General features: G+C 41.9%; 8 protein-coding genes across 8 annotated transcripts; 3 read left to right on the top strand and 5 right to left on the bottom strand.

Annotated features, from left to right (window-relative positions):
* Positions 1 to 1,915: 1,915 nt before the first annotated feature.
* Positions 1,916 to 3,204, top strand: BCR41DRAFT_352138 (hypothetical protein). The gene is made up of 2 exons (XM_022023902.1): positions 1,916 to 2,077; positions 2,238 to 3,204. The coding sequence occupies exons 1-2, from the start codon at positions 2,039 to 2,041 to the stop codon at positions 3,195 to 3,197; spliced, it is 999 nt and encodes a 332-aa protein (XP_021882076.1). The 5' UTR covers positions 1,916 to 2,038; the 3' UTR covers positions 3,198 to 3,204.
* An 842-nt stretch (positions 3,205 to 4,046) lies between these two features.
* BCR41DRAFT_385950 (hypothetical protein) lies at positions 4,047 to 6,504 on the top strand (the record flags this gene model as incomplete). The annotated part of the gene is made up of 3 exons (XM_022027741.1): positions 4,047 to 4,616; positions 4,719 to 4,958; positions 5,335 to 6,504. The coding sequence occupies 3 exons, from the start codon at positions 4,047 to 4,049 to the stop codon at positions 6,502 to 6,504; spliced, it is 1,980 nt and encodes a 659-aa protein (XP_021882075.1).
* A 611-nt stretch (positions 6,505 to 7,115) lies between these two features.
* Positions 7,116 to 8,833, bottom strand: BCR41DRAFT_395529 (hypothetical protein; the record flags this gene model as incomplete). The annotated part of the gene is made up of 4 exons (XM_022028739.1): positions 7,116 to 7,661; positions 7,802 to 8,071; positions 8,169 to 8,489; positions 8,597 to 8,833. The coding sequence occupies 4 exons, from the start codon at positions 8,831 to 8,833 to the stop codon at positions 7,116 to 7,118; spliced, it is 1,374 nt and encodes a 457-aa protein (XP_021882074.1).
* Positions 8,834 to 9,654: 821 nt separating this feature from the next.
* BCR41DRAFT_385949 (hypothetical protein) lies at positions 9,655 to 11,475 on the bottom strand (the record flags this gene model as incomplete). Its single annotated transcript, XM_022027740.1, has 3 exons — positions 10,895 to 11,475; positions 10,501 to 10,746; positions 9,655 to 10,398 (listed from the first exon to the last, which is right to left on the bottom strand). The coding sequence occupies exons 1-3, from the start codon at positions 11,450 to 11,452 to the stop codon at positions 9,655 to 9,657; spliced, it is 1,548 nt and encodes a 515-aa protein (XP_021882073.1). The 5' UTR covers positions 11,453 to 11,475.
* Positions 11,476 to 12,060: 585 nt separating this feature from the next.
* BCR41DRAFT_385948 (hypothetical protein) lies at positions 12,061 to 14,439 on the top strand. Its single transcript, XM_022027739.1, has 4 exons — positions 12,061 to 12,429; positions 12,523 to 12,840; positions 12,992 to 13,252; positions 13,373 to 14,439. The coding sequence occupies exons 1-4, from the start codon at positions 12,187 to 12,189 to the stop codon at positions 14,282 to 14,284; spliced, it is 1,734 nt and encodes a 577-aa protein (XP_021882072.1). The 5' UTR covers positions 12,061 to 12,186; the 3' UTR covers positions 14,285 to 14,439.
* Positions 14,440 to 16,433: 1,994 nt separating this feature from the next.
* BCR41DRAFT_385947 (hypothetical protein) lies at positions 16,434 to 18,254 on the bottom strand (the record flags this gene model as incomplete). The annotated part of the gene is made up of 3 exons (XM_022027738.1): positions 17,674 to 18,254; positions 17,280 to 17,525; positions 16,434 to 17,177 (listed from the first exon to the last, which is right to left on the bottom strand). The coding sequence occupies exons 1-3, from the start codon at positions 18,229 to 18,231 to the stop codon at positions 16,434 to 16,436; spliced, it is 1,548 nt and encodes a 515-aa protein (XP_021882071.1). The 5' UTR covers positions 18,232 to 18,254.
* A 576-nt stretch (positions 18,255 to 18,830) lies between these two features.
* On the bottom strand, positions 18,831 to 21,068 carry BCR41DRAFT_385946 (hypothetical protein). The gene is made up of 3 exons (XM_022027737.1): positions 20,445 to 21,068; positions 20,093 to 20,344; positions 18,831 to 19,964 (listed from the first exon to the last, which is right to left on the bottom strand). The coding sequence occupies exons 1-3, from the start codon at positions 21,003 to 21,005 to the stop codon at positions 18,858 to 18,860; spliced, it is 1,920 nt and encodes a 639-aa protein (XP_021882070.1). The 5' UTR covers positions 21,006 to 21,068; the 3' UTR covers positions 18,831 to 18,857.
* Positions 21,069 to 23,335: 2,267 nt separating this feature from the next.
* BCR41DRAFT_335553 (Utp14 protein-domain-containing protein) lies at positions 23,336 to 26,795 on the bottom strand (the record flags this gene model as incomplete). The annotated part of the gene is made up of 3 exons (XM_022021991.1): positions 26,362 to 26,795; positions 23,778 to 26,234; positions 23,336 to 23,662 (listed from the first exon to the last, which is right to left on the bottom strand). Exons 1-3 carry the CDS (start codon positions 26,764 to 26,766, stop codon positions 23,336 to 23,338), a joined length of 3,189 nt encoding a protein of 1,062 aa, XP_021882069.1. The 5' UTR covers positions 26,767 to 26,795.
* Between the last annotated feature and the right edge of the window lie 165 nt (positions 26,796 to 26,960).

Here is a 26,960-nt window from a genome sequence, read left to right as displayed (position 1 = left end):
CGTTTAAAATGCATTGCCCAGTTTTTTTTCCTGTTTAAATGAAATCTCTTACGAAACAAAAGGGGTAGTTCTTTTTCCAATACAAATGGTTTACTTTACGAAGTTCTTGTAACTGAAAAGGTCTGTTGAACAGCCAAAGGGAGGTAACTCAACTTCTCTCTTTTGATCTTGTACAGTTTACGGCACAGGTTGGAAGAAGAACTTTTCTTTCATTCAGAGAAGTTTATAAATAACCTTGACCCCCACAACTTTTTTAGAGGCTATTTTGACACCAAGATTGAATAAATCGTAAAATTCCGCGGATGAACTGTAAATTAAATCATGACATTCTATGCATTCCGCGATCTCTCTTTCCGTGTCAGAAAGGAAACAACAACAGCCCAATGGGTCATTTCTCTAATGTTAGGAGAGTAAGAGAGACAGAGCCTGGTCAAACCACAAAGCATTCCTAAACGATAGTTTAATAAACAATATTTTGCAAACATCTTTAAAAAGAAAGTTTTTTTTTAATGCTCAATTGCAATGCACGTCAATCTTTTTGTTGTTGTTGTTGTTGTTGTTGTTGTTGTTGTTGTTGTTGTATGCCTTTGCCAAGCTCATGTTCTTCTGGTAATCGTTTATATTTCAAGCACGTGGGAAATCTGTTTCATTCTCAGGACTATGAACTGGTTTTTTTTTTTTTTTTTTTTTTTTTTAAATCAATCGAACCTCTCAAACTGACAACCAAGAGGTTTGTTATAAGCATTGTTGGACCCTTCAAGATAGCTTTAATAGCTTAAGCTCTTGGACAAAGCTCTGTGACACCATCATCCCCCGGAGCAAATAACTTTTTGGGTTGTGCATTCAGCTCATAGATGCGAGAGATCAATGTTTATGCTCACATGCATATTAGTATGCTTATTTACTGATTGCAATTAAAATGTAGTGCGGCGTCTTGCTTCTTTTCCTCGGTAAACAATGCTTTTGAGAGCAGGCGAAGACGAACGATCGTGAAAATAAACTGCTACCAAACTCTTTATTTTTTTATTTTTTATTTTCTTGTCTAGCATTGAGCTTCCTTCTTTATCCCACCCGATTCACTTTATCAACTTTTACATCCGTTCTCTTTTCTTTCATTGCCACTTTTCGCTTACCCTTGCCAACAAGAGTACTGAAATGGGCGTCCTTAATCCTATATGTTTGGCCACAGATGGCAGCAGCATATATTCATTTTCTGTCGCCGTAAAGTCGGCTGATTCTAAAGATTTATTTTACGTCCTCATTCGTTCCAACAAAACACCTTCACATACACTCAGCGATTTATCATGGACATTAGTTAGCGCCGTCAAACAGGAGGGCTTGGTCTTTCTTGAGCAGAGCCCTAATTCCAGCGGCGACTACAGCTGTGCAGTGGACGAAACAGGCATTTTCACTGTGCTTGCATCTCGATCAAGGGAAAGTGCTTCAGGATCATATGATCAAACTATCAGAGGGCTTCAATACCAGCCTGCTGCTTCAGGACAAGGCGAATGGAAGAACGTGAAGACATCAGCTGGCTATAAGTGGGGAGACTCGATGTTTATCCCGTTGTTCAAACACAAGGACGCATCGGGCGTGTTCACCACCATGCAAGCACAACTTGATGCTTACACGGGCCACATCTCTGTCGCAGCTATGGACTCTGCTTCACTGACCATGAACCAGAACCCATCTATATGGGCCATTGTATGTAACATGCCTTTTTTCTTTTTTTTTTTTTTTTTTTTTTGCAAACTATTTCTCTCGCCCTTCAAGGTGAAGAGATGTTCTAACATTTTATTTATTATATTTTTTTAAAAAAAATTAAAAGGATGAGCAGATGTACGGAGTTCCTGGGGCAGTTGCTTTCACAAATAGCCACTTGTATTCTATTGGATATAAAGGATACTATAGTGACGCCTATTTGGTTGCTACCCCACTCTCTGGCCCATCGACTACACCGCCAACCGTTAGTGGCACAGGATATAATGCAACCATTGTCCGTCAAACGTGTGACTCATACTATTCCAAGAACCTATGGATGCATTCACTCCAAGAGACTATTGTTATCATGTGCAGAGTAAGAGAAGGATTTTCAAATTTACTTTTAATAGGATGATCGTTTTCACGTCTTTTTTTATGTTTTTTATTTTTCATTAGGCGACGTCGTTTTTTTTTTTTTTTTTTAAAACTCTCTTATTCACTTTTTCTACATCTCATTACTGAATATATGTCAATAGATGACGGAAAAGAGAAACCAAATTTATGTATTCGATGGCACCAGTGTAAAATCACTGCCTCTCTTTGTCAGTGGAATAACCCCCTTGGGAATGGTTCCCATGACCGGCCCCTCAGGTAGTTATGTCTTTATGGCCGATATAAACGGGGTTTACAGCGTCCCGCTCACAGGGGCTTCAGCTGGGGCATTGATATCAGGATACCAACAGGTCAATATCACAGATAATTATGGTGCCACGCCATCAGGCTCTAATCGCCCAACGTCGAGTTCTACAACAGGTTCCGGAACAGGCTCAGGCCCAGGCCCAAACCAAGACCCTACTGAAATAACCAATCGCACCAAGCCTATCCTAATTGGCGTGTTTTGTGGCGCGATCGTTCTTGCGATCATTGTATCATGTATTCGTGCTTACAAGCGTCGTCGACTCGAACGTAAGAATACAGCTGCTTCGGTCGAAGCGCCATTACCATTACCACCAACGCCGATGAAGGAAGCTGACTCTAGGGGTGGGTTCCAATACCCAGGGCAAGGGATGCAAACTCCAGTATACCCCCCAAGCAACCACTTTTACCAGCAGCAGGAACACCAGCAGCAACAACAGCAACAGCTAATGTCGCAGGAGTATGCTGCGTCTACGCCCTATCAATGGCCAGCTACTTTAAGCCCTGACTATCAGCAGGAGAAAATAGGCTATGACCCTGCTGCGTTATACCCCATCCCACCAGTCCCAAGTCCGTTGAAGGCAACACCACCTTCGCCAGAGAATGTTGTACCAGTAACGAAAGCGACGCCCCGTCTTAACAGTCCCCACACGGGCTATGTAGACGGTGACGGCACCGGTAGAACTATCAGAGGGCCAATGGACTATGGTTACAATGAAGGGGTCAACAATGATGGATCGTCCCCTATGCGGACTGTCCAGACTTTACCTGCAATTCGTCACCCGCAGGTCCGGGATTGAAAAGACGGTGAATAGATAATATGAAAAGAAAAAAAAAAAAAAAAAAAAAAAAAAGGAAAATTAAAAAAAAGAGACATGTATAGTAACAATGAGACATATCCCAGAATAGAGAGACTCTTTAGCTCATTTGATCAGTAATATGAACATTTTTTTTTTTTTTTTTTTTTTTTTGAATAGTCATAGCTATTAAATCAACACAATTGTCGTTTTTTTTTTTTTTTTTTTTTGAATAGTCATAGCTATTAAATCAACACAATTGTCGTTTTTTTTTTTTTTTTTTTTTTTTTTTTTTTTAAATAAATAAAAAAAAAAAAAAAAAAAAAAAAAAAAAAAGAATTGTTGACCATACGAAACGGACAATAGGCAATATATAAACCATTAAAGAAGAAATGAATATTGGAGAGAGCTAGTTATTATGTCTTGTGGATTGAATGCATCGGATAACGTCGTATTTTTTTTTTTTTTTTTTTTTTTTTCCTCATGCAAAAACAGAGCGCGTTTACATGAAACATGAACGTTTTCTGTTTTGTCCAATCAGACTTCATGTAAAAAGCCCACAACCTTAATTAAACTTCATTTTATTCAGCCCTCGAGAGCATAAAAAGATGCAGTGCCGAATTCAAAACATCATCATTCTTCCATTAATGTTCCATTCCTCCTCCCAAAAAAAAAAAAAAAATAAAAAAAAAAAATAAAAAAAATAAATAAAAAAAATAAAAAAGGAGCTAAAAGCAGCATATACATAAAACTACTTGCAGCAAGCACATTCCTTATTACTAAAAAAAAAAAAAAAAAAAAAAAAAAAAAGACTAGTCAGAGTTGAGCAATAAAAATCGATAATCAATCAGGATGGGTGTTATTAAACCAATATGCATCGCCACAGACAGCAGTCGATTTTACCTGTTCACAACTGCGGCAAGGATGGGTATTGTTGATAACAAGGCGAATGTCAAGTCAACACATTACTTATTGGTACGATCCAACGATAATCCAAGTCATAAGTTGAACGATCTCACATGGACCCTTATCAGCTCAGTTCCTAAAGCTAATTTATCTCAAATTGAGATCTGGGATCAAATGCTCGACTTTAGTTGCGCAGTAGATGACGAGGGAGTGTTCACAGTGATTGCGCAAAACTATTTTACAACTGGGTTGAATGGATTACAATTCCAGCCAGTAGGTAATCCGGACCAGCCAGAGGGAACATGGAAAAATATTACGATCCCTAAAGTGTACCCTTGGATCACCATGAAACCCTCTACTCTGATCAGTATCAAGAGCGGAGGCAATGGACAGGACGGAAGCTCAATGAACAAAGTGTTCCATGCATTCTTGGACAAAAATGGCTCGGATGTCATGGTTGCTGAATTGGATACGACCAAAATGACCATGGTTCTGAACCCATCTCCCTGGAAACCAGTAAGCTTCATGGTATTTTATTTTGTTTTTGATTTTGTTAAGATTATTATTGCTATTATTATTAATTATTATTTTTATTAAAAAAAATGTTACTGTACTTAGACAGTATTGAAACGCTACACCATGTACGGGTTGGCCTTTGTCAATAATACATTACAGCTCTATGGACATGGCTTTTCAGTCAATGAAATCAATGGCCTATTCTTAATCCCGTTTAATTCTCAAGGAAGCCCACCTACTGCAGGAAATGTACGGAGCTTTGATGCAACAGAAATCTTTACATACTGTGGAAACAATGTTTCCCTTCGGCCGTTGAAAGAGAGGACTATTGTATTCTGCACTGTAAGCAATCGTTCGTTTTACTAACTTGTATTCTCTTTTTCATTTTTTATCTTATTCTCTTTTTATTTTTTATTTTATTTTTTAGCTTATTCCCTTAATTTTATTCCTTCTTTATTTATTTTTTTCCGCCTGTTTTTTATTATTTTATTCTTTGTTTTATTCTTATATTTTATTTTCTTTACTCTTTCTTATATTGTATTTTATTCTTTTTTTTTTTACTTTTTACCTGTTCTTTTTAATACTTTATTTTATTCATTTTGTTATTATTGTTATTTATTTGCTTTTATTTACTAATATTAATATTTCAATTTTTTTTTTTTTATTACCATCTTTCTTTTTCCATCTGTTATTAAAAATGCCATTATTTTTGGATTAGTACCCAAGGCCTGCTCACATATTCATCTATGACGACGGCTCCAAGCAACTGACTCATTTGCCTGCTGCTCGGGAGACTTACGATTCTGACAATCTTCTATCCTTAATACCTTTCCCAGGATCGCCCTATCCATATATTTTCATGCATGACCTTTCCGGTATCTACAGTATCCCACTCGAAGGACCTTTGGCCCGCGAAAAAATTAACGCTAACAAAAACTTCACGATCCCTGATTATTTTTTCACGCCTCCAAATGGCATTTTTAATGCACCTCCAGGGAACTCAGGGCCTCCAAGTAACGGTGATGGGAATACCAACAATAGTACCGCCCCTAAAGGGAACCCAGATGAAGGACAGGGCCACAAAAGCGGTACTCTTCATCCTGGAGTAATTGGTGGGATTTCTGCTGCAGTGATCGTTGCGATCGCTATTGTTCTGTGCGTTCTCTTTCGCCGCCGCACACAATCCAAGAGGGAAGAAGGAATCCAGAAGGAAGGGGGTGCAAAGGGCAAAAGAAAGGCTTCCATAAGCCCCAAGGAGGAAGAGCCACCAACGCCAAAAGCAGTGGTAACGGAAGAGGGGACAAGAGATATACGAGAAGAACTACGTGCATCGGAGGATTCAGCCCAACCACTTCATTTAACCTTTACGGATGTCCGGATGGAGACACATCCAGGATACGGGATCTCATCTTTAACAGGGTCATCAACAGCATCATCAATAATAGAACCTACGCTGTCAACGGTACCGACATTATCAGTCTCACCCCCAAGGATGCAGCCCGCTCTATTGGAGGAAATAGCCCCTGCTCATTCGCCTCAGCCACCAACTAAGAAAACTCAGTTGAAGCCAATGGGCCAAACCAGCTCGATCTTTGGACAATCGGATGTTACTAATGATAACGCTCTCGTGTCAGGATCAATTTATAGTGAGTACCTGCTGGAGCCGCTTAGTTCTTTAACAACTCAACCGAGCCCACCCAGTCCTTTTCAAGTGCATCCGGGTTTTACACAAAATAACAACAATCGCGCTAATGTGGCTGGAGAACAAGATGTTAATAGACTAGCTTCAAACCAAAACCCTCAGACCACGCCATTTGCCTATAATATCGTACCTCCTGGGACGGGTTGGCTGAGTCCCCCAGTAAACAACCCTCATACCAAACAATAAAATTTATCTCTCTCTCTCTCTCTCTCTCTCTCTTTGCTTTTTGGCCCTTCAGAGAAGTAGCTGGAAATAACCGGATTACATGCGTATGGGAGACAGGTTAGCAGAAATGAAAGAAAATATTGTTTATTTAGCAAAATCCATACATTATGGGTCGAGTAAGCGGGTGTGAGGGTAAAAAAGAGATCTCTTTTCCTGTTGCGGACGATAGCTTGTTATTAAAAAAGAGACATATATATGATGGGATTTGGTTTGATTGATTTATTATAATTATTATTACTAGCACATATAGCTAGTTTAAATTAACGAAAACCCTGGATTGCCGTTCGAGAAAGGAGTTCCTTCAAATAGGATTTTGATGAAAGTAGAGGAACCTATTGTTTAGGCGGCTCAGAGATGCTGTGGGCTGCGGCCGTTACGTTAGGTGTCTGAAGGCGAGTTTGGATCTATTTTTCCTTCTAAGAATGTAGTAGAGTTGGGTTGCGAGCGGGTGAATATAAGAATGGCTGTTGAGCAGGCTGAGCTTAGTGATGATGATTATGCGGTATTATGTTTAAGTTCCTGCTGCTCAACTTCTTGCTTTCCCTCGAACACCGGTTGCTGCTGAGGAGATGTCATTGTTGTTGCTGCCCATGAATGTGTGCCTGTGACAGAGACCGATTTCCATTTTGATTATTATGACTATCATCACTGTTATTAATGGCAGTACGCCATCGGTAATAAACCGTGGAGCCAAGGGATCCTAAGACTGCTAGAAGAGCAATAACCAATCCGATAATTAGACCTGTAGATGGGCCTGTGGAGTGTACGTTGCCTGAGGGGTGGATGGTTACAGCAATAAGGTCTGTAGGTGTAGGCCCGATCCCCTTCCCAAATGAATCTGTGACGTTGATGCTATGGGTCACATTATACCATTGACCAATCGAAGGGCCATTCAAATTGAAGCCATAGTAGCGACTGGCATTTCTTTGGCTCGTGGTATGCACTAGTGCAAACGCTGGCCCTTCACTGCTTCCCCCAACGGTTTGCCATAATAAACTTTTAGTGGTGGCATCTATGGGCCAACGGCGACTGAATTTTGTACTTTTCGGATCTTTTATCTCGGAGACGTTGGCCATATTCATAGTGACCAACCACATTGGTCTTTCATCAGGGCCACCCTATATTATGGTTTATAGGAAGAGATAGTAAATGAATGAGTGAATGGTAGAAAGAAAGGCATGGTGTTTAAATAGTTACAATCGACACTAGGTAATAAAGATTTGTCTTACTTTTAACCTGAAGCAGTGCACGTCCATACCTGCTCGTATACAAAGTAATAGGTGTCTCCGAAGGATCCTCCCATTTGATGATGAGCCAGTGAGAAATTAGCACCATTTGCCGTAATGTTGCTAAAAGGCCCAAATCCTCGAATGGGGCTAGGAGCAGTAGGGGGGATATTCGAATCCGGTAATGGTGCAGTAATAATACTCACTGTATCTTTAACCCCAGTGCGTCCCATGCGATGTGAAAGGATGAAGAGGTTTTCGTTAAGATAGGTCGCGTGTTGTGGGTCGAACAGTGTTGAATTCTAAAAGAAGGGAAAAGAGGGTAAAAGAGCAGGTGAGTATAGGAATAAATAAAAAGCTATACCATTATAGAGTTTTTTTGTAAAGCCATTTGTTTACCAATATCCATGAAGGCCCTTGCTGAAACCGTAGTGAAGTATTATCCAGAGTACCGAAATGGAGGGTCTGTACCGCGCCAATCCAAGTGTGAACAACCACATTTTTACCAATCAAATCTTTTGTGATATAAAGCGTGGTATAGAGTGAGCTAAAATCGTTCCATTTATAAGGAAGCTGAAAATCAATGTTCTTCCATCCACCAGGACCGGTATTGTTGCCATCCGGGGATGGAGGGTATAGAGGGCTATACTGGATCCCAGCTAGCACTGGAGCTGACGATGCTGATGTGTAGGCTGTCGGACTAATTAATGTGAATACGCCCTATTTTTTTTTTTTTTTTTTTTTTTGTGTGGGTTAGAGACCCCCATCCACATGAAAAAAATGAGATAAGATTCAAGTAATCTTTTTTTTTTTTTTTTTGTTCTTACCTTATCATCGACTACACATTGTACTTCTTCTTTTTGTCGATAGAGATCATATACTTCTGATAGTAAAATAGAGGAGACGACAGTCCAAGTGATGCCTTGTGCAGATGGAGGATCCGTATTGGACTTGATCAATATGTAACGGAGTTTTTTTTCAAAATCAGTATAGTCTGGTGCGACAGCTATCCCATAAAGATGATGCTGTCTGAAATCGTAGCAGAATGGATCGAGAATACCCATCTTTCGTTTTTTTTTTTTCAATTTTTTATTTTTTTTTAAAAAAAAAAAAAAAAAAAAAAAAAAAAAAAGAGCTTGGAAAAATTGTAAAAAAAAAAGAAATAAGAGAAAAATGGGAATTAATAAGGGCTTCGATTCAGTGAAAAACAGAATAGTGGCAAAGAGGTAAGAGTGTGGCAACGAGACCGGTCGGTTTATTTACACTCTGTTATGATATTTGTGGATTCCCTAAACTTGGTCAAGTAAACAAACATGTCTGTTGTTATTGGGTTGGGTTGTAAGTTGACTTGGGTATGAGCAGGCTCATTTTAACAAAAACAGCAACGCGGCGTGTACCCAGGTTTTCCTCCGATGTGCTAATGAAGGGCAAATAGGCATGAAGTCAGGACAAAGAGCTGTACCGGCCAGTCGATTAATTTATCTTGTTTCTATGAAGTCTAACATAGTGTCCTGCAACTAGCCAGGTAAACATGCCTGTTGTTATTGAGCTGAGATGGGTTCATTTTGACTCTGATCACCCATAAAAAAGACACATCAGAGGTTTCTATTTTCCACCCTTGTTTACATTTATTCCTTTTCTTGTAGAGTAAAAACCTTAGCGTGATCACATGGGCCAGAGAAAATTATGCCAAAGTAAATAATCCCGCAGTGCCAAAGGAGAGGTTATTGGAGGTGTGCGTTGCGCCAACGCTTTATTTTCTTCTCTGTCCTCCTACTATTATTACGTGAACAAGTGAGCAAAAAATATTGCAAATGGATTGGTTTAAATGATGAAAACTAGTATAAGGAAGGGTATCGTATCTGGCAGCGTCTTTTTTATATATTTAGTATTGGCCAGGACTTAGGCCGGGCTTGCTATGGTTAGGGACGGGTGGAGAGGTAAAGTAGGGGCTTGAGTGGACTGTACTGCCAGCAATCGATGGGCTAACTGGGTCTACAGTCTTGTACTCCCAGATATCATCTGCCACTTTTGCCTTCACCTCTGGTAGCGCCTTCTCATTATGGTGTTGAGCTGGATATGGTGAATAGTCCCCTTGGCTAACGGAAGTATAGCCTTCGACGCCAGCGCCATTTGCAGCAACGGTAGATGCAGCAGCAGCATTTGCTGCGCTTTTGCTCCTCTTCCTCCATGCATTGCGCTTATGTTGTCTGAATCTGAACAATAAAAATGCCATGGCAGCGAGAATACAGATAACAATACCAGCAATCATTCCTTTGTTGGCGTTCGAGTGTTCCTGCTCAGTGCCTGTGTTGGGTATTTGCGTAGTAACTGCATTGGCAGGTAAGTTGGAGGCCCCTACTGTAGGAATAGGGGTCTCATTTGGCTGGGTCAAAGGTTTAACCCCATAATTTTCTACAATTGTGATATTATTTCCCTTGAGCACAGAACTAACAAAGGATCCATTGAGCGGAATACTATAAGACCCTCCCCTGTTATACATGAAGAGGTATGGTGTAGCGCCTGGGAAAGGGACCATAGCATTCATATATTCGAACTCTAAATCACTGTTGATAACTGGTAGTGCTGTGAAGCCGCTGCCGTTGAAGATGTGAATGCGATATCCTCTCTACTCCATGGAAAAAAAAAAAATAAAAAAATAAAAAAATTTAGACGATCGAGGAAAAATTCTAATTAAAGAGTGTAATACCACGAGTGACCCAATTTTTACCCGACAAAAGATAACTAGGTCGTCCTTAAGAGCTTGCATTACGAACGATGACGTGTAAATTCCACAAGCATTGTCCACTTCTGTCGCGTTGAAGCCCCGGGGCAGAACACCAGGAGCATTGGGAGAGGCACTGGTGATTGGGAACGCAAACAACTGCTTTGCTCTCTTATCGAAATCCTCGCCGTATATATAGATATTGTTGTTTGCAAATGATGCGTAGCTACTATGTGAATACTTTCCGTTCGTCTAAGTCCAAGTCAATTTTTTAGGGAAAAAAAAATAAAAATAAAAAATAAAAAATAAAAAAGTCAGCAATAGAGTGAAGTTAGATTAGCTGTTTATCCTGTGTCTGTCCAAAAACCAACGCAGCTTCGGGAAAAATATGAACACGCACTATATTCCAAGCACCTATTCCTTGCTTTAGTGTCATACTTGTAGTATCCAGGGCAGCAACATAGACATCTGACTCGTTGGAGGAGATATAGGTGTGCATCAGATTGTTCTTGCCCTGTGCATCCTTGTAATTGAATAATGTGCCTTTATAGGCGCGATTCCAAAGATAATCGGCTTCTTGTGTAGGTGTGGTGATGTTTCTCCAGGTGCCATTGGTTCCTGGAGTCAACGAGGGTACGTATTGCATCGCATTCACATTGAATGGATAATCTTCGAAGTTTTCATCGTAATCATTCTTTCCGATGATCGAAAACACACCTTGGTCATCAACCACACAGTCGAAGTCACCAAAATAAGGATAGGAGACAAAAAGTGGCAATCCTGTGGTAGGAACAACACTGATAATGGACCAAGTCAGGTCTTTTAGGTCGAATGAGGGGTTATCATTGGACTTCAGTAGCAGATAGTGATATTGTTCAGTTGCGAGATCCATCTCCCTAGCGAAAGCGTATAGTCGAGTGTTGTCCGTTGTCAGACATTTTGGACGGAGAAGACCCATGTTGATGTGGACAGAGGTAGTTGGGGGAATGAGAAAGACGAAAAGAGAGGACAGAAGGAAAGTGAACGAGAACAAGAAAAAAGAGAGGCATGTGTATATGGGGCAGTGCACGCATGCAATTAGAGTTAAGATTTTAAGAGCAGACTAATTCGCGCCGCCTTTAGATCCGAGAGTTGTCAACAGAAAACAAAGGGGGAAAGAGTAGAAGAAGGGGCTCTTACATCGCGCCGTGCTCAGTCCTTTCGACTCTCGCTTTCGGACCTTGTTGCTTTTGTTTTTATGACCGGAAGAAAAAGTGCATTTGACAAAGTGTAATGCGTGTCGGTGGACATATTTTGAATGTGCATGCTCACTCCATCCAAAACAATGTGTAAACTTTAAATAGTTTAAATTACAAGTTTATGAGGCACCCAGAAATCAACCACTCTGCACAGCCGAATCAATATGTATATAGTATTTACCCAATTGAAAAATTTTACGACCATCCATCCACACGCCGTGAATTTGAGAGCAATGTTGCTCGCTCACTCGAGGTTTACTTCTTTTTTTCTTCCTTTGCTTTGTAGCCCTTTGCCATCTTTTTTTTTTTTTTTTTTTTTTTTTTCCCCCCTACTTTTAGTTTTCTCTTTTCTTACTCTTGTTCTTACCGGTTGATCTTACTCAGCGCATTCGCATCTCCTTTTCTTTAACTCCCATTCTTATCGGTTCTTCTTCCTACCTCAGCAGTTTAAAGAATGGGCTTCCTTAGTCCTTTTTGCTTTGCCTCTAACGCGAATTCCTTCTATGGAATTGCAGTTGACCGAGACTACAGTATCATGTTCGCTGAGGATCCTGATCGTCTCATCTTAATCAAATCCAACGAGAACCCAACCTCAGCAGCTGATGTTTCATGGAAAGTAGTCTCCTCGGTTCAAGCATCAGTGTTATATGATATCTCAGGAAGTAAAGGGGGTCAATTGTGTTATGTGGATGACAAGGTACGAAGGACGTTGCTTGAGACATAGATAGTGCTTGATTGTTACATGTAATGTGAAGTTGAGACATGTGTTCCCTGTTGATTTGTTTTATAGGGCGTATTCACCTTTATTGCTCTATCTGTACGCAAAACACCAACATCCCCTCCTGTATCGGCTGGTCTCCAATACAGTCCACTCTTCCCAGCCACGCCCAACGGTAACAACACTGGAGAGGGCGGATGGAAGAATATTGATATCATAAGCCCCTACTCTTGGACCACGGAATCTACCTCAGTATCGCTTTATCATGTCAATGATGCTTCAGGCAACAACGTCGTTATTCACTCTTATCTGGACACACAACATGTACTGAATTTTGGAGTGCTAGACAATGCATCTCTTCAATTGAACCAAGGTCCTACCTGGAACTATGTGAGTGAGATTTAGTTCTAGCGGCTGCAACAACAAGAACATGGTTGTACTGTATTGTCTTCAGATGTATTGGGATCCTTATGAACCGTTTCATTAATAATGTCTCTCTTCCCATTTCCTCCTTTTTTTTTGTTGGTTATTGGTTACGCAGAATAGCACGTACTATGATTTCGTGAAAGCGACCTATCATAAAGACACATTGTTTATCATATCTGATAATCGTAGACCGTTTGACAGTGTCAGTATTCTTACAATCCCACTCCTAAACTCTACAATACCTGCTAAAATCCCTGCTGCAGATGCCAGAGAGTTTGGGCCCTTTGGAAGCTTTTTGAGTGGTCCCAACCTTACTCTTTTTGATATCTCGATTACTTCCTTCTTTGATGATACTTATTACTTCCTCTACCGTGCCGTAAGATATTCTTCTTTCTGTAAGCATAGCGAGTCCATCAAAGGAAAAAACAATGTTTCCTAACATTTCTATCATTACTATTGTTACTATTATTTTATTCCTTACTATAACCATGGTTAGGGCTATGAATCCGGGAATCCATGGCTGCTCACTATGGATCTTTCGGATCAATCACACTATAAGAATGCCACAAACACTCATTTGAGCCAGGATCTCGTTTTCTCCCGCGATATTTATGAAATGTACTGGGCAGATATGGGGCCCAGAAATGGTGCGCCGGCGTTTGCATTTGTTCCGCACGTTGACTTTAACAACAAGACCCACATCCGTGGCATTAACCTCAGTGGTCCCAACATTGGTCAATGGTATAATGTGAGCCATACCATCAATGTCACGGACACGTTCGGTACTGATCCAAATCCGCAGCCCACGGATTATATTAAAATAACCGTCCTTCCTTCAGGAGATGTTCACTCTACAGCGCCCTCCACGGGTCTCATTGTCGGATTTGTCTTAGCATTGCTAATTGCCTTCGCGGCAGCAGGATCTGTATTTCACCGTTGGCGGGCCGATCGCAAAGAAGTTGAAGCTGAAGGCAAGGCTGCAACTCAGGCAGCGTCACAGCCATTAATGATAGGCCCCAATAGCAATGAACATGGTAATTTTAAGATGGTCGTTGAGCCCACAGGAACTCAACAGGCATGGACAAACACGACACAACAAGCACAGGCGTACGCAGGAGGAGTCCCAACAACGTCTAGTCCTATGGCAACACAGCCTGGTCAACAACAGTTCTTGTTTTCGGCACATCCACAACCTAACTTTGCCACATCGTCAGGTGTATCAAATGGAGCAGGCTCGCCTCCTGGTACGCTTCTCTCTGTCGACCATATTACGGGATCACCGAGTTATGCCTCTGCAGGGTCTCCTACAGCGACTCACACTCTCTATAGTGGAGGCCAAAGCGTGCTCACGAATTCACCTGTTTCGGGAGCGCCCTCCATTCCACTGCATTCACGACCTAGCCCATAAAGGAGGAGGGAAAAAATCGTTTTGTATCAACATTTTATGTTTTAGACTTTGATGTATTCATCTGAGTTCCTAAATATTCCTTCGACATTTCTCGAGTAATGCATATATACCCAAGGACTTTGAAATGAAAAGAGAAAACCGTAATAAATTCCTGGCATATCTTTCTATCAATCTCAAGAGTCTTTTTTTATATGTATTCATAGTATCTACAATAGGAAATCAAATATATGTAGAATCTTGGAAGAGTAGCTTCCTAGTTATTGATTATTAAGTTGGCCCCCCATTTTAGTCATAAAACATACATGTATATATATATGAACATTATTTGTGATGTTCAGTAAATCCAAAGGGGAGGTTTGCCTTGTTGGTCCCATAACAGGCCATCTAGTGAGCGTTCCCAACACTCAGAGGCGAGAGATATTAGAATTGGAAGACTATCGAAGGCAAGGGCAACTTCAATAGAATTTAAAATTCAACTTTACAGGCTGAATTGTACAATGTTCCTTCACTAAGCCGTCGAAAACTTCATTGTCTTTCTTCCTTTATCTCATCACTTTCGTAAACGATATCATCTTTCGTGTGGGGAATGAAGCGACGCTTGTGCTTTTCGGAAGTCATTATCTTATTGACAGCACCGTTAACCACCTCAGAAGACCCTTCGAAGCAGTTCATTGCGAGACAGTTGAGCACACTAGTGTTCGTTTGCTTGGTGGCCTTTTCTCTGTCTCCACCATGTTCGTTAACGAGTTTATTTTGAAGCTGAAGAGTCTGTTCTCCTTTTGACTAGATTCCAAGGCAATGCTAATAGTTCCTTTATTCGAAGGTCAAAATAGGAACCTCAACAAGGCAACCGCAGACGCAAGCTGGGGTCACTGATCGTCAAGCCCTAGCGGTACACGACCAAAGCGCCGCGTTAGATAGCAAAGCTTAGCCGATTTGCTCTTTGCCCTTACACGCACCACAGCTTCAAGCATATTATTGCTTTAAAGCGCCTTGAACAATCTTATAACACCTGCATCCAAAGGCTTTGTCATTGACTTCGTATTTGAAGGTAGCCAAGTGATCGTGATGCTCTCGATTTCAAGAGCTTCGCAACCCCAATGTTCTGGTGCACTGTCGATTAGGGAAGCCCTGTTCCTGCATGTCACCATCCAGTCACTTTAGCCATTTAGTGAACATAGGTTGTCTCATTTAACCTTTACTAGAACGACTTGCATCCATTGTCTTGAAGAAATCTTTGGCCAGATCCAATGGGTGATGCATCGCAAGAACTAAAGGTTCGCGCTTGTCAGACACTTTTGAGTTATTACAAAACAGGGTTGAGACTCTAGCTGACCGAACAATCTTTTTTTCCATGAATAGGTCCAGCCTCATGCTTCTTGTTAGGCATATCTGTAAGGAAAAGGTCTGTCTTACCACAATTGTAGGTATTTTCAAGCTTGAAGTCGGTAAGGTTGGCTTTAATAGCCTGGATGCAGTCCTTTACAGCCTCGGGCTCCACCCACTTTTGCCATAGCTAGTGAAAGGTTTAAGGCCATATCTATTTTTAAAGCGATGGAGCCATCATTTCGAAAAATAACATGGTTTTGGTACTTGATCTGGAAGAGAGAAAGGCCTCATTCCAGTCTAAATCATCGCTGCTACCCCTTGCAGGCATCTATCAGTGACATTGAGGCCAAGGTCTCAGTAGCATACCACTCTATCAAAACGTCTTCTACAGTCTCCATATTTCGACTGAATTCGCGCTTGGCTGCTCGACTATAGTAGGGGTAACGGATTCGCTTCTCCAGAGGCAGCAACTTACCAAAGACGATCTGTCTCTTAGCTGGGCATGTAAACTTCGATTGTGAAGGCTGTTTGTTAGACATTGCTTGGTTATCTGCTTGAGTATATGGATGAATGAAGGATAGAAGGTAGTGAAGGAAGAGAGAAGGAATGACTGCACTTGAAATCAATAAAGGTTCGGTTTCAACAAATCGTCGATTTTCGACGGCTTAGTGAGGGAACACCGTGCTAGCGCTTTTTCTTCTCTGTCCTCCTACTATTATTATGTGAACAAGTGAACAAAAAATATTGCAAATGGATTGGTTTAATGATGAAAACTAGTATAAGGAAGGGTATCGTATCTGGCAGCGTCTTTTTTATATATTTAGTATTGGCCAGGACTTAGGCCGGGCTTGCTATGGTTAGGGACGGGTGGAGAGGTAAAGTAGGGGCTTGAGTGGACTGTACTGCCAGCAATCGATGGGCTAACTGGGTCTACAGTCTTGTACTCCCAGATATCATCTGCCACTTTTGCCTTCACCTCTGGTAGCGCCTTCTCATTATGGTGTTGAGCTGGATATGGTGAATAGTCCCCTTGGCTAACGGAAGTATAGCCTTCGACGCCAGCGCCATTTGCAGCAACGGTAGATGCAGCAGCAGCATTTGCTGCGCTTTTGCTCCTCTTCCTCCATGCATTGCGCTTATGTTGTCTGAATCTGAACAATAAAAATGCCATGGCAGCGAGAATACAGATAACAATACCAGCAATCATTCCTTTGTTGGCGTTCGAGTGTTCCTGCTCAGTGCCTGTGTTGGGTATTTGCGTAGTAACTGCATTGGCAGGTAAGTTGGAGGCCCCTACTGTAGGAATAGGGGTCTCATTTGGCTGGGTCAAAGGTTTAACCCCATAATTTTCTACAATTGTGATATTATTTCCCTTGAGCACAGAACTAACAAAGGATCCATTGAGCGGAATACTATAAGACCCTCCCCTGTTATACATGAAGAGGTATGGTGTAGCGCCTGGGAAAGGGACCATAGCATTCATATATTCGAACTCTAAATCACTGTTGATAACTGGTAGTGCTGTGAAGCCGCTGCCGTTGAAGATGTGAATGCGATATCCTCTCTACTCCATGGAAAAAAAAAAAATAAAAAAATAAAAAAATTTAGACGATCGAGGAAAAATTCTAATTAAAGAGTGTAATACCACGAGTGACCCAATTTTTACCCGACAAAAGATAACTAGGTCGTCCTTAAGAGCTTGCATTACGAACGATGACGTGTAAATTCCACAAGCATTGTCCACTTCTGTCGCGTTGAAGCCCCGGGGCAGAACACCAGGAGCATTGGGAGAGGCACTGGTGATTGGGAACGCAAACAACTGCTTTGCTCTCTTATCGAAATCCTCGCCGTATATATAGATATTGTTGTTTGCAAATGATGCGTAGCTACTATGTGAATACTTTCCGTTCGTCTAAGTCCAAGTCAATTTTTTAGGGAAAAAAAAATAAAAATAAAAAATAAAAAATAAAAAAGTCAGCAATAGAGTGAAGTTAGATTAGCTGTTTATCCTGTGTCTGTCCAAAAACCAACGCAGCTTCGGGAAAAATATGAACACGCACTATATTCCAAGCACCTATTCCTTGCTTTAGTGTCATACTTGTAGTATCCAGGGCAGCAACATAGACATCTGACTCGTTGGAGGAGATATAGGTGTGCATCAGATTGTTCTTGCCCTGTGCATCCTTGTAATTGAATAATGTGCCTTTATAGGCGCGATTCCAAAGATAATCGGCTTCTTGTGTAGGTGTGGTGATGTTTCTCCAGGTGCCATTGGTTCCTGGAGTCAACGAGGGTACGTATTGCATCGCATTCACATTGAATGGATAATCTTCGAAGTTTTCATCGTAATCATTCTTTCCGATGATCGAAAACACACCTTGGTCATCAACCACACAGTCGAAGTCACCAAAATAAGGATAGGAGACAAAAAGTGGCAATCCTGTGGTAGGAACAACACTGATAATGGACCAAGTCAGGTCTTTTAGGTCGAATGAGGGGTTATCATTGGACTTCAGTAGCAGATAGTGATATTGTTCAGTTGCGAGATCCATCTCCCTAGCGAAAGCGTATAGTCGAGTGTTGTCCGTTGTCAGACATTTTGGACGGAGAAGACCCATGTTGATGTGGACAGAGGTAGTTGGGGGAATGAGAAAGACGAAAAGAGAGGACAGAAGGAAAGTGAACGAGAACAAGAAAAAAGAGAGGCATGTGTATATGGGGCAGTGCACGCATGCAATTAGAGTTAAGATTTTAAGAGCAGACTAATTCGCGCCGCCTTTAGATCCGAGAGTTGTCAACAGAAAACAAAGGGGGAAAGAGTAGAAGAAGGGGCTCTTACATCGCGCCGTGCTCAGTCCTTTCGACTCTCGCTTTCGGACCTTGTTGCTTTTGTTTTTATGACCGGAAGAAAAAGTGCATTTGACAAAGTGTAATGCGTGTCGGTGGACATATTTTGAATGTGCATGCTCACTCCATCCAAAACAATGTGTAAACTTTAAATAGTTTAAATTACAAGTTTATGAGGCACCCAGAAATCAACCACTCTGCACAGCCGAATCAATATGTATAGTCTCTTTAAAAATGTTTGAAGCTTCAATAGGTGTTTATCCATTAACAGAGTCCATGTAAAAATAGATATGTTTATGAGCGGATACGCACTGGCAGAGATATAAAAAAGCATTTATATTTTATATTTTATTGTTTAAAGGAAAGAAAAGAATAAGAAGCCTTGGTTTTTTCACGACTAAAGCCCGTTCGGTCTTGAGTGGTGAGGAATAGCAGGAGCTCTATGTAACGGTGAATTTCGCCGCTCGGCATAGACTTCCGACGACTGAAGGCTCTCTGTTGAGGGCCCTTGCGCCAAGGCCGACACCGTTGGTATTAATGGTGAATTACTGTTATGATTGTTTACAATATTGTTATTGCTATTATTAAAGTCATTATTACTATTGTTGTTGTTTCGGGTCGGCGGAATAAATGGTTTGGGTTCCCAGAATCGTGGTACATTTGAGAGAGTCGATGTTGAAGGTAAAGCAGTGCTCGCATTTGTGCTTTGATCGCCGTTATTGTTATTGGTGCGATTATTATTATCGCTGTTGCTGCTGATATTGCTTGGCCTAGGAGGAATAAAAGGCTTCGGCTCCCAATATAATGGTACTGGTATAGTAGGATCCGAGGATGGATGAGCTGGTGGTAGACCCAAGGCGTCACTATCCAAAGGTGAGACTACTTGACTTCCATGAGGATCGTGAACAGGTACTGGAGGTACTGCATGTGGTCCACATGAGTCTGTGACATCCGACTTCATGGCCCGCTCGATAGGTGGCTGTAGTGGGAGCAAGTTGTTGCCTTCCAAGCCTGTATTACTACCTTCTGAACCTGCCAAGCCTTTGGACGCGCTCTTGGCGCCCTTGTTCTGTTGTCGCCGCTTACGCATAAATAGGAATACTACAACTGCAGCAACCACTACAATGCCTGCACACACTCCTCCAATCATACCTCCATTACTGGTGCTTTCATGTTTATCTGAAATATCATTGCTTGGTCGAGGTTTCCCAGCCGAGGGACCATCGGAAGGTGAAGATCCACCTATGTCAAGGCCATACTGATCCGGAATGTTGATTCTGGTCGATGAGCTGGCCCATTTGGATTCTGTACTCACTTCTAGAGCAATACCATAGATACCAGAACTGTTGTACATGAACAAGAACGGACTGGCTGATCCCTGGACAAGCAGGATCGTACGTACATTGTCAAATAAGCCTGCAAACCCAGAAATCGTGAGTTGGGTAACTTTGTTAGCCCCGTCCGTTGTAAATACCTCAGTCATGACAGCTCCAGGAGCTTTAGACTAAAGGCGGAGGGGGATTGAAGTGAATAGTGGTATATTGATAGTTGTTAACCTCTGGAGAGATCCCGTAATGCCTTTTTTTTTTTTTTTTTTTGGTTTTTTTTTATTTGTATTTTTTTTTTTCTTACTCTGCAAGATAGCACAGCGCCATCCTTTAATGGCCACATGTTGACGTCGGAGTAATTCGCAAGGCACTCGTCCACTAAATCATATGCCACAATATGCCTGAGTGTTGGAGGGTTCGGCATTGTCACAGATCCAGGTGTAAGCAGGACTTTTGTTACGAAGAAAGATTCAAGATTCCAAACTGATGTTAAGTTCTGTCCTAAGGCGAGAAGGGCGTTGTTCCCTCCGAATGTAAGAGACCTAGTGACATAGGGCTAATGATGATTCGAGAAGCATAGAGTCATGCGTTAGCGAGTGGAGTATGGTAACAATGAAAAAAACTAACATACCCAATAAAGAGCTGGATCGCTTTACCAACTTCCAAGGGACTGCATTTTGTTCCATGGTGTTGGTGGCAGGATTGAACGAGGCCATCATGATTCCAGTATCGTTTCCTTGAGTCGAGACAGAGGCGTGCATCAAGGTTATTTGCTTTGTTACTGGATCCATCAAGTTGTACAGATGAGCACTGGTAGATTCGAGCCAAACATACGGCTGGGAGGTATCGATGTTCTTCCATGTGCCTTCTGCTCCTGCATTACCAGGTGTATATTGGATCCCTCTAACAACTGCGTCGCGTGGAGCAGACTTGGATTGCTGTGATATTCGTGCTAGAGCCGTAAAGACCCCTTTATTATCGACTGCACAACCATATCCACGACCATTGATATTATCTTCACTGAGGTAATAGTATTGATCACGGGGAACAGCACTGACTAAAGACCAGGTCATGTCCTGGACGTTTTCATGCGGATAGTCGTTCGACTTGATCAAGATATTATAACTAGAAGATACGTCGCTATAGCTGGAAGCATATGCAAGTGCGAACACTCGGATACCATCTGTTGCAGTGCAGACTGGGTTGAGAATGCCCATGGAATATGACTATCTGAAGAGGAGTGTAGTTGGGGTTTTGTCGAGTCAAGGAATTGAAAAAAAAAAAAAAAAAAAGTCATGATGGAGAATGAAGAATGCTCACATGCAAACCATGAACAACTTTCTTCGTCTGTTAAAATAACGTTTTTCAATTTGTGGAATGCACTGCCACATTGCTAATTGCTCCACTTTGTCAAATGCACGGTTGTATCCTCAATCCCTTGAAGAACAATTCTCCCCCCTGTGCATCGACTTTCGACTTGTTTTTAATAAATCTTTGTTCGAACGTGATTGCTATGATTACTAACAAGAGGATTGAAAACCAAGACTGATTGATGGGAGATAAAAGCCAGTTGAATAAGCGCGTCTGTATAAAATGTTTGAAAAATAAAGTATTAAATTATTAAATTGTGTAACAACATTCATGAAGAAATTTTACGGCAAATTCTAATTTTTTGAGCACCCTTGACAAACAGATCATAGACAACATACACAAAGACTTTATCAATCAACATGAAACTTTAGAATTCGTTAAAGAGGTCGATTTTGTTTCTCTATAGAGGGTTTGGAGATATACTGTATGAAAGGTAAAAGTGCTATGTGGGTTTAATAATGAGTGTGCCCACCTTTAGCCTTCCTCACTTCTTTCAGCCTGTTGGGCATGGAATCAACAAGGCTTGCCAGTTTCTCTTGTGGCAAATTATTCCACTTCTCAGTAAGAGCTACTGCGAGGCTGGGGAGATCTCTTGGTCCTTTGGGGCGCTTATCGAGTGCATTAGCGAGAAATGACCATACACGCTCGATGGGGTTCATGTCCGGAGAACATGCTGGCCAGTCTGGAATCCTAGAGATGTTGTTATTTTCACGCCATTCTTTTGCTATCTTGCAAGTATGGACTAGAGCATTATCCTCCATGAGAATGCCGCCCTCTACTTCAGCCATAAACCTGATTAGTTCAACTTTATATACATCTTCCACAAAACACTGCCCCCTCCAGACCATCAAGGATGTTCTACCACTCTTGAAAGTGGGTATAAGGCAATCGTGGTCGTACTTTTCCTCCGCCGTACGCCAAACTCTTATCTTACGGAAATTCTCGCCAACTTCAAATGACGATTCATCAGTCCAAACTACCCCACTCCAATCTTCATTGGACCAACTCTCGTACTTTTTGGCAAAAGCCAGTCGCCTCTTCATATAATCTTCATTTAAGTATGGTTTTGGAACCGCGATCCGGCTGAAGATACCCAGTGAATGCAATGTCTCTGAAACGGTCCTTGTGCACACTTTCTTCGGCAATTGATTGCTGATGTCCTTAAGAGCGGCTCTCCTTTCTCTCTTTGTGCAGCGCACTATGCTCCTGATATCTCTTTCACTCAGTGCTCTTGGTCGTCCTGGGGCGGGGGCGCGAGCGGTGGTACCTCTTTTGTAATATCTTTGGATAATAGTGTAGACCGTTGATCTTGCTACATTACGTTTCAGCGCGATCTCCGCATCCTTCATTCCCGCAAGGTGCATTCCAACGATGATAGCTCTATCCTCGATATCCAAATTTAAAGGCATGGTGGTTTTTTCAAGTTGTTATTGTTGTAAAAAATGAGAAAAAGAAAGAGAGAGGATGATGCTATCTTCGCGTCAACTATTTTTTAAATTTATTTTGCCGTATAATTTTTTCTCTTGATGTACATGTACTGCCACAATTCCAATTGCTTCCATTTCTCAAATGCACAGGTATATCCTTACTCCTCAGACTTCGTTGACTCTGACTTGTATATTTTTGTATGATAGCTGATTGCTAATAAGAGAAGGAAGATTGACAGAGACATCCAACTATCTAACAATCTAAGGATCAAGAAGTTGCGCCTTGATAAAAGATCAACGAGTCGAATCAACACAGCATAATGATTTGTCCATGATGTCCTAAAGCATATGCCTAAGTTCTGCTACGCCTCCCTGTGGGTCATCAAACCGTTGATAGGTTGTGAGAATTTTACCAAAAGGAGAAAAGATTATCCTTCTGCTTAATTGTACTTGTAGATCCCGAAAAAAAAAAAAAAAAAAAAAAAAGAACCTCTTTTACCTTACCAACATCTGCGATTTCAAGTGCTCTTCAATTGATGATCTATACTTGTAGCATATGGTCTTTAATAGGAATGACAAAATAAAATGTTTAAATGCAAAGATGTGATGTGGTGTGGAGAGTAAAAGAACGGATGCAGTTATCTAAGTACTACTACTACTACTACTACAAAAAAAAAATGGCGATTAATTTAGTGCCCGCTTTTTCTCTCTTCTTCGTTGCCTTTTTTTTTTTTTTTTTTTTTTTTTTTTTACTTGAAAGGTGCAGTTAAAGGATCGATAATCTTGCCCAACTTTGTTGTAATTCTAGGCAGGGTCATCTTCTGGAATGTTGTGTTGGTGTTCCATTCCTTGCCTACGGGGGCTCGTAGACTGGCTTCATATTGGGCCCAGGACTTGAATGGATGTGGGATCGAGGTCACAGCGTAGTTTGCAGCCTTCTTATCACGTCTCTCGTTGATAATTACATGTGCAAGCTTAGCATCCTTGCGCTTGCTCAGCTCGACACCATCGCCAGGCTGTGCCTTCTTGACTACGACATCCTTCTTCTTCCTCATACCCTTTCCACCCCATGAACCCTGATAAATAGTAATAACAGTAATAATGGGTAACACAAATGTTAACATACATATTAAACATATCAGAAGTAGCATGTGCATTATAATAAAATGAGAAATAAAAATAAAAACTTACCCATCCAGGAAGAGTCATGTCTATATCCTTGGGTCGCTCAGCTTCCATTGTCTCCATTTTCTCCTTCTCAAATTCTGAAACAACATTATCATTGGCGAAGGCACGAGCGACCAAGTCACGCTGTGATAGGGATGCTGCAGCCTTGGCATGAACCATCACTGGCTCCGGCTCAGAGCCATCCGAGTCATTGACATCGTCATTATCATTCTGGGCTTCTACCTCTGAGGAGGTCTTTTTGCTGTTGCTGGCCTTTTTTGATTTCTTGTTTGATACCGTTGATGATGCACTCTCTGCTTGTTCGTTCCTTGACTCTTTCTCTCCAACATCGTTGTCAAGTCCACGCTCCCGCTGATTATCTTTGCTCAGAGTTAAATACGAGCTGGTATCAATCTGCACCTCATCATCGGAGTTTGCCTCCGCTGCCTTCTGCTTCTTTAACCTAGCTTGAAGTTTATCTGCCTTGGAGCTGTCCTTATTCGTTCCCTTTTCATTCTTGCGTACAATCTTGCCCTGACCATGCTTGTCTGCTTGAAGCCATGGGTTGACGGCTCCGTCATCTGAGTCGTCATTGTCTTGTGCAGCATTCTTCCTCGTGCTTGTTCCTGCAATGCTGACATTCACAGGTCCAGCCACTTTAGTAGAATGTCCACCTGATAACGCAACCTTGTTGATTTGCCCACCACTGTTCATCTTGACGGCTTTGCCCTGGACAGCTGGTGTCGTTGAATCTGTATCGGCTGAAGCGGTAGTAGAGCTTCCAAAGATCATTCTTCCTCCAACACCAATAACAGTACCTGGCTCTGCCTCCTTAGATGCCTTGGCCTTCTTACCCTTGCCTTTGGTGGCTGATTGCCATTCCTCTTCGTCCTCCTTATCCAACCGTTCTCGCAATGCATCTTCTTCCATCATCTCTCTGCGGAATTCTTCCGCAGCAGCCTGAGCCTCCAGCTTGCTCCGCTTGGCCGCGTCTTGCATAAACTTCATAGCGAACACGCCCTTGCCAACCTTTGCCTCAAGAGCAGCATCTTGATCGTTGGCGAGCTGTTCCTCCACTTGAGCCAACTCATCGAATGCACGAGCCTTGACACCTTCAATATCATTGTCATCAAAGTCACTGTACTCGCTTTCTCCACCAGACATCTCCTCATCCGAATCAACATCCTGAATCTTGCGCCGAAGACGTTCACCGCGCTCGATTTGCTCTGTAATCGCCTGTCGCGACTCAGGATCGAAGTTGCCGTGCTTGAGTTGGTCTTTGGCCCACTTGCCTGTATTCTTATGCTTGAGAGTCATACGTTCCTGAGCTCTCTTCTGTTCTGCAAGTAAACGTTCTTCGCGTGCCTGTTCAGGATCAAGCTCCGCCATCTCCTCGGTCGTCAACGCATTACGTTCACGCTCCTTTTTCTTGATCTTATGGTACAACTTGCTCTTGATCTTTGAGATACGCTTCGCGCGGAGCTCCTCTCGGAACATAAGGTCGCGCATCTTGCGGAGTTCAGCCCGCCGCCTTTCAACCTCCTCTGTGGTCATTTTATTCAATGACAATTCCTCAAACTCCATCAGCTTCTTTTCTTGCATACCGCCCTCAACCAGAACAGTCTGGATCTCCTTTTCCATCGGTGTTGATGCGTCGAACTTGCTGGCAAGTGTTGCGCTAGAAGGCGTGTCTATTGGGGGTGCATTCATAGGGAAGGCAAGATGTTCTGCCTGGCGGTTCTGTTGGACAATGGGTAACCACTTGGTGACCTCCTTCTTTGCCTCATCATAAGCTGCTTGACGATTCAATCGATCCTGGACAACCTTGGGCAGAGGGGCTGCCAGGGTCTCTACAGTCTTGCCCTTCTTGGGACCATTCTCCAATGTCTGGACGTTCTTTTTTAAGGAGCTAAACCCAGCCTCATTCTGAACAGTGCTGATGAGATCCAACATATCCAGCTTCTTGTTTGTAGTACCTGTAGCAGAGTGAGCAGAAGCGGAGCGATGTGCCTGAAGGTTATACTCTGACTCGTCATAGGCCTCAGTTCTCTCACGCAGAGGCTTTCGAAGCTTCTTCCTGGAGGACGATTCCTGACTGTCTTCCTGCTTTCGCTTTGAGGGCTTTGTCTCCAGAGAGTCAATGAAGCTCGTAAGGCTTGACGTTTTATTCTCGTCGTCGTCGTCGTCGTTGTCGCCCTCCTCCTCCTCCTCTTCTTCATCCTCCTCCATATCCTCATCATCTTCATCTTCAGAAGCACCAAATTTAAAATCGTCCTCTTCACTTTCATAGTCATTAAACCCAGCGACCTTGGTCTTCTTAGGCAAAGCAACCTCCTCTTCCTCTGGTTGATTCAGCATTTCGGAGATATCCATATATTCTGCTCCCTCTTCTTCTTCTTCTTCTTCTTCTTCTTCTTCCTCTTCTTCTTCGCTATCCTCCTGATCCATATCTTCATCAGAATCGATTGGCTTATGCTTAGCCTAAAAAAAATAAAAATAAAAAATCAATATCCCATTATTGTCAAGAAACACTCACAATTATTCAGGTCCAGGAACTAAAGTAAATAAAGATAACTCTCATGGTCTTCCTTCCTCATATTTGCCTTACCTGAGTCTGCAGCATCTTCTTATTCTTCTTCTTTTCTCTGTCCTTGGATCCATAGAATTTGAAGTTCTCATATTTCTTCTCATCCTCTTCATCAAAGGCTTCATCCGAGTCGATCTCTTCATCATCCTCATCTTCGATCTCATCGACATTGTATTCATAGTTTTCGACTTTATCTAGACGTTGCTTACGGCGTCTAGCGTCCTTGGACTCTTCATCATCTTCAAGAGAGAAGACATTGGTGAGAGATTTGACAGTGGGTGCTCGTTTTCCACTTCCTTTACCACCATTGTTGTTGTTGGCTTTAGATGCACCACGGGCTTTCCTACTATGATTGTTGCTTTGTGGTCTCCTTCCTGTGCCTCTGTTGCCTCCACTATTACTACCACCTCGTCTTCCTGGAGCCATAGCTTTTTTTTTTTTTTTTTTTTTTTTTTACTCTGTCTGTAATTTATAAAATATATATGTATAAGATGGTTTCTGTGTATCCCTCTCTTGTCTTAAAAGTAGTTGCAAATTAAGGAGCCTCAAGTTTTTGGTACAGAACTATACTGAGCTGAGCCAGCAAGAATGAAGAAAGAGAGAAGAGAAATGAATGAGGA

The sequence above is a fragment of the Lobosporangium transversale genome, assembly GCF_002105155.1.
Source record: "Lobosporangium transversale strain NRRL 3116 chromosome Unknown BCR41scaffold_15, whole genome shotgun sequence".
In the NCBI taxonomy this organism is placed as follows: domain Eukaryota; kingdom Fungi; phylum Mortierellomycota; class Mortierellomycetes; order Mortierellales; family Mortierellaceae; genus Lobosporangium; species Lobosporangium transversale.
Note: the sequence above shows the minus strand (reverse complement) of the source record. Positions and strands in the feature narration are given on the sequence as shown.

Excerpts from the sequence above, each read along its gene's own strand:
- BCR41DRAFT_352138 (XM_022023902.1), top strand. The coding sequence starts at position 2,039 with ATGCATTCACTCCAAGAGACTATTGTTATCATGTGCAGA. Across the intron at positions 2,078-2,237 it reads CTATTGTTATCATGTGCAGA|ATGACGGAAAAGAGAAACCA; the intron begins GTAAGAGAAGGA and ends ATATGTCAATAG.
- BCR41DRAFT_385948 (XM_022027739.1), top strand. The coding sequence starts at position 12,187 with ATGGGCTTCCTTAGTCCTTTTTGCTTTGCCTCTAACGCGAATTCCTTC. Across the intron at positions 12,430-12,522 it reads TGTGTTATGTGGATGACAAG|GGCGTATTCACCTTTATTGC; the intron begins GTACGAAGGACG and ends TTTGTTTTATAG. Across the intron at positions 13,253-13,372 it reads ATTACTTCCTCTACCGTGCC|GGCTATGAATCCGGGAATCC; the intron begins GTAAGATATTCT and ends AACCATGGTTAG.
- BCR41DRAFT_385946 (XM_022027737.1), bottom strand. The coding sequence starts at position 21,005 with ATGGGCATTCTCAACCCAGTCTGCACTGCAACAGATGGTATCCGAGTG. Across the intron at positions 20,345-20,444 it reads ATGCAGTCCCTTGGAAGTTG|CCCTATGTCACTAGGTCTCT; the intron begins GTAAAGCGATCC and ends AATCATCATTAG. Across the intron at positions 19,965-20,092 it reads GCGCTGTGCTATCTTGCAGA|TCTAAAGCTCCTGGAGCTGT; the intron begins GTAAGAAAAAAA and ends CTCCGCCTTTAG.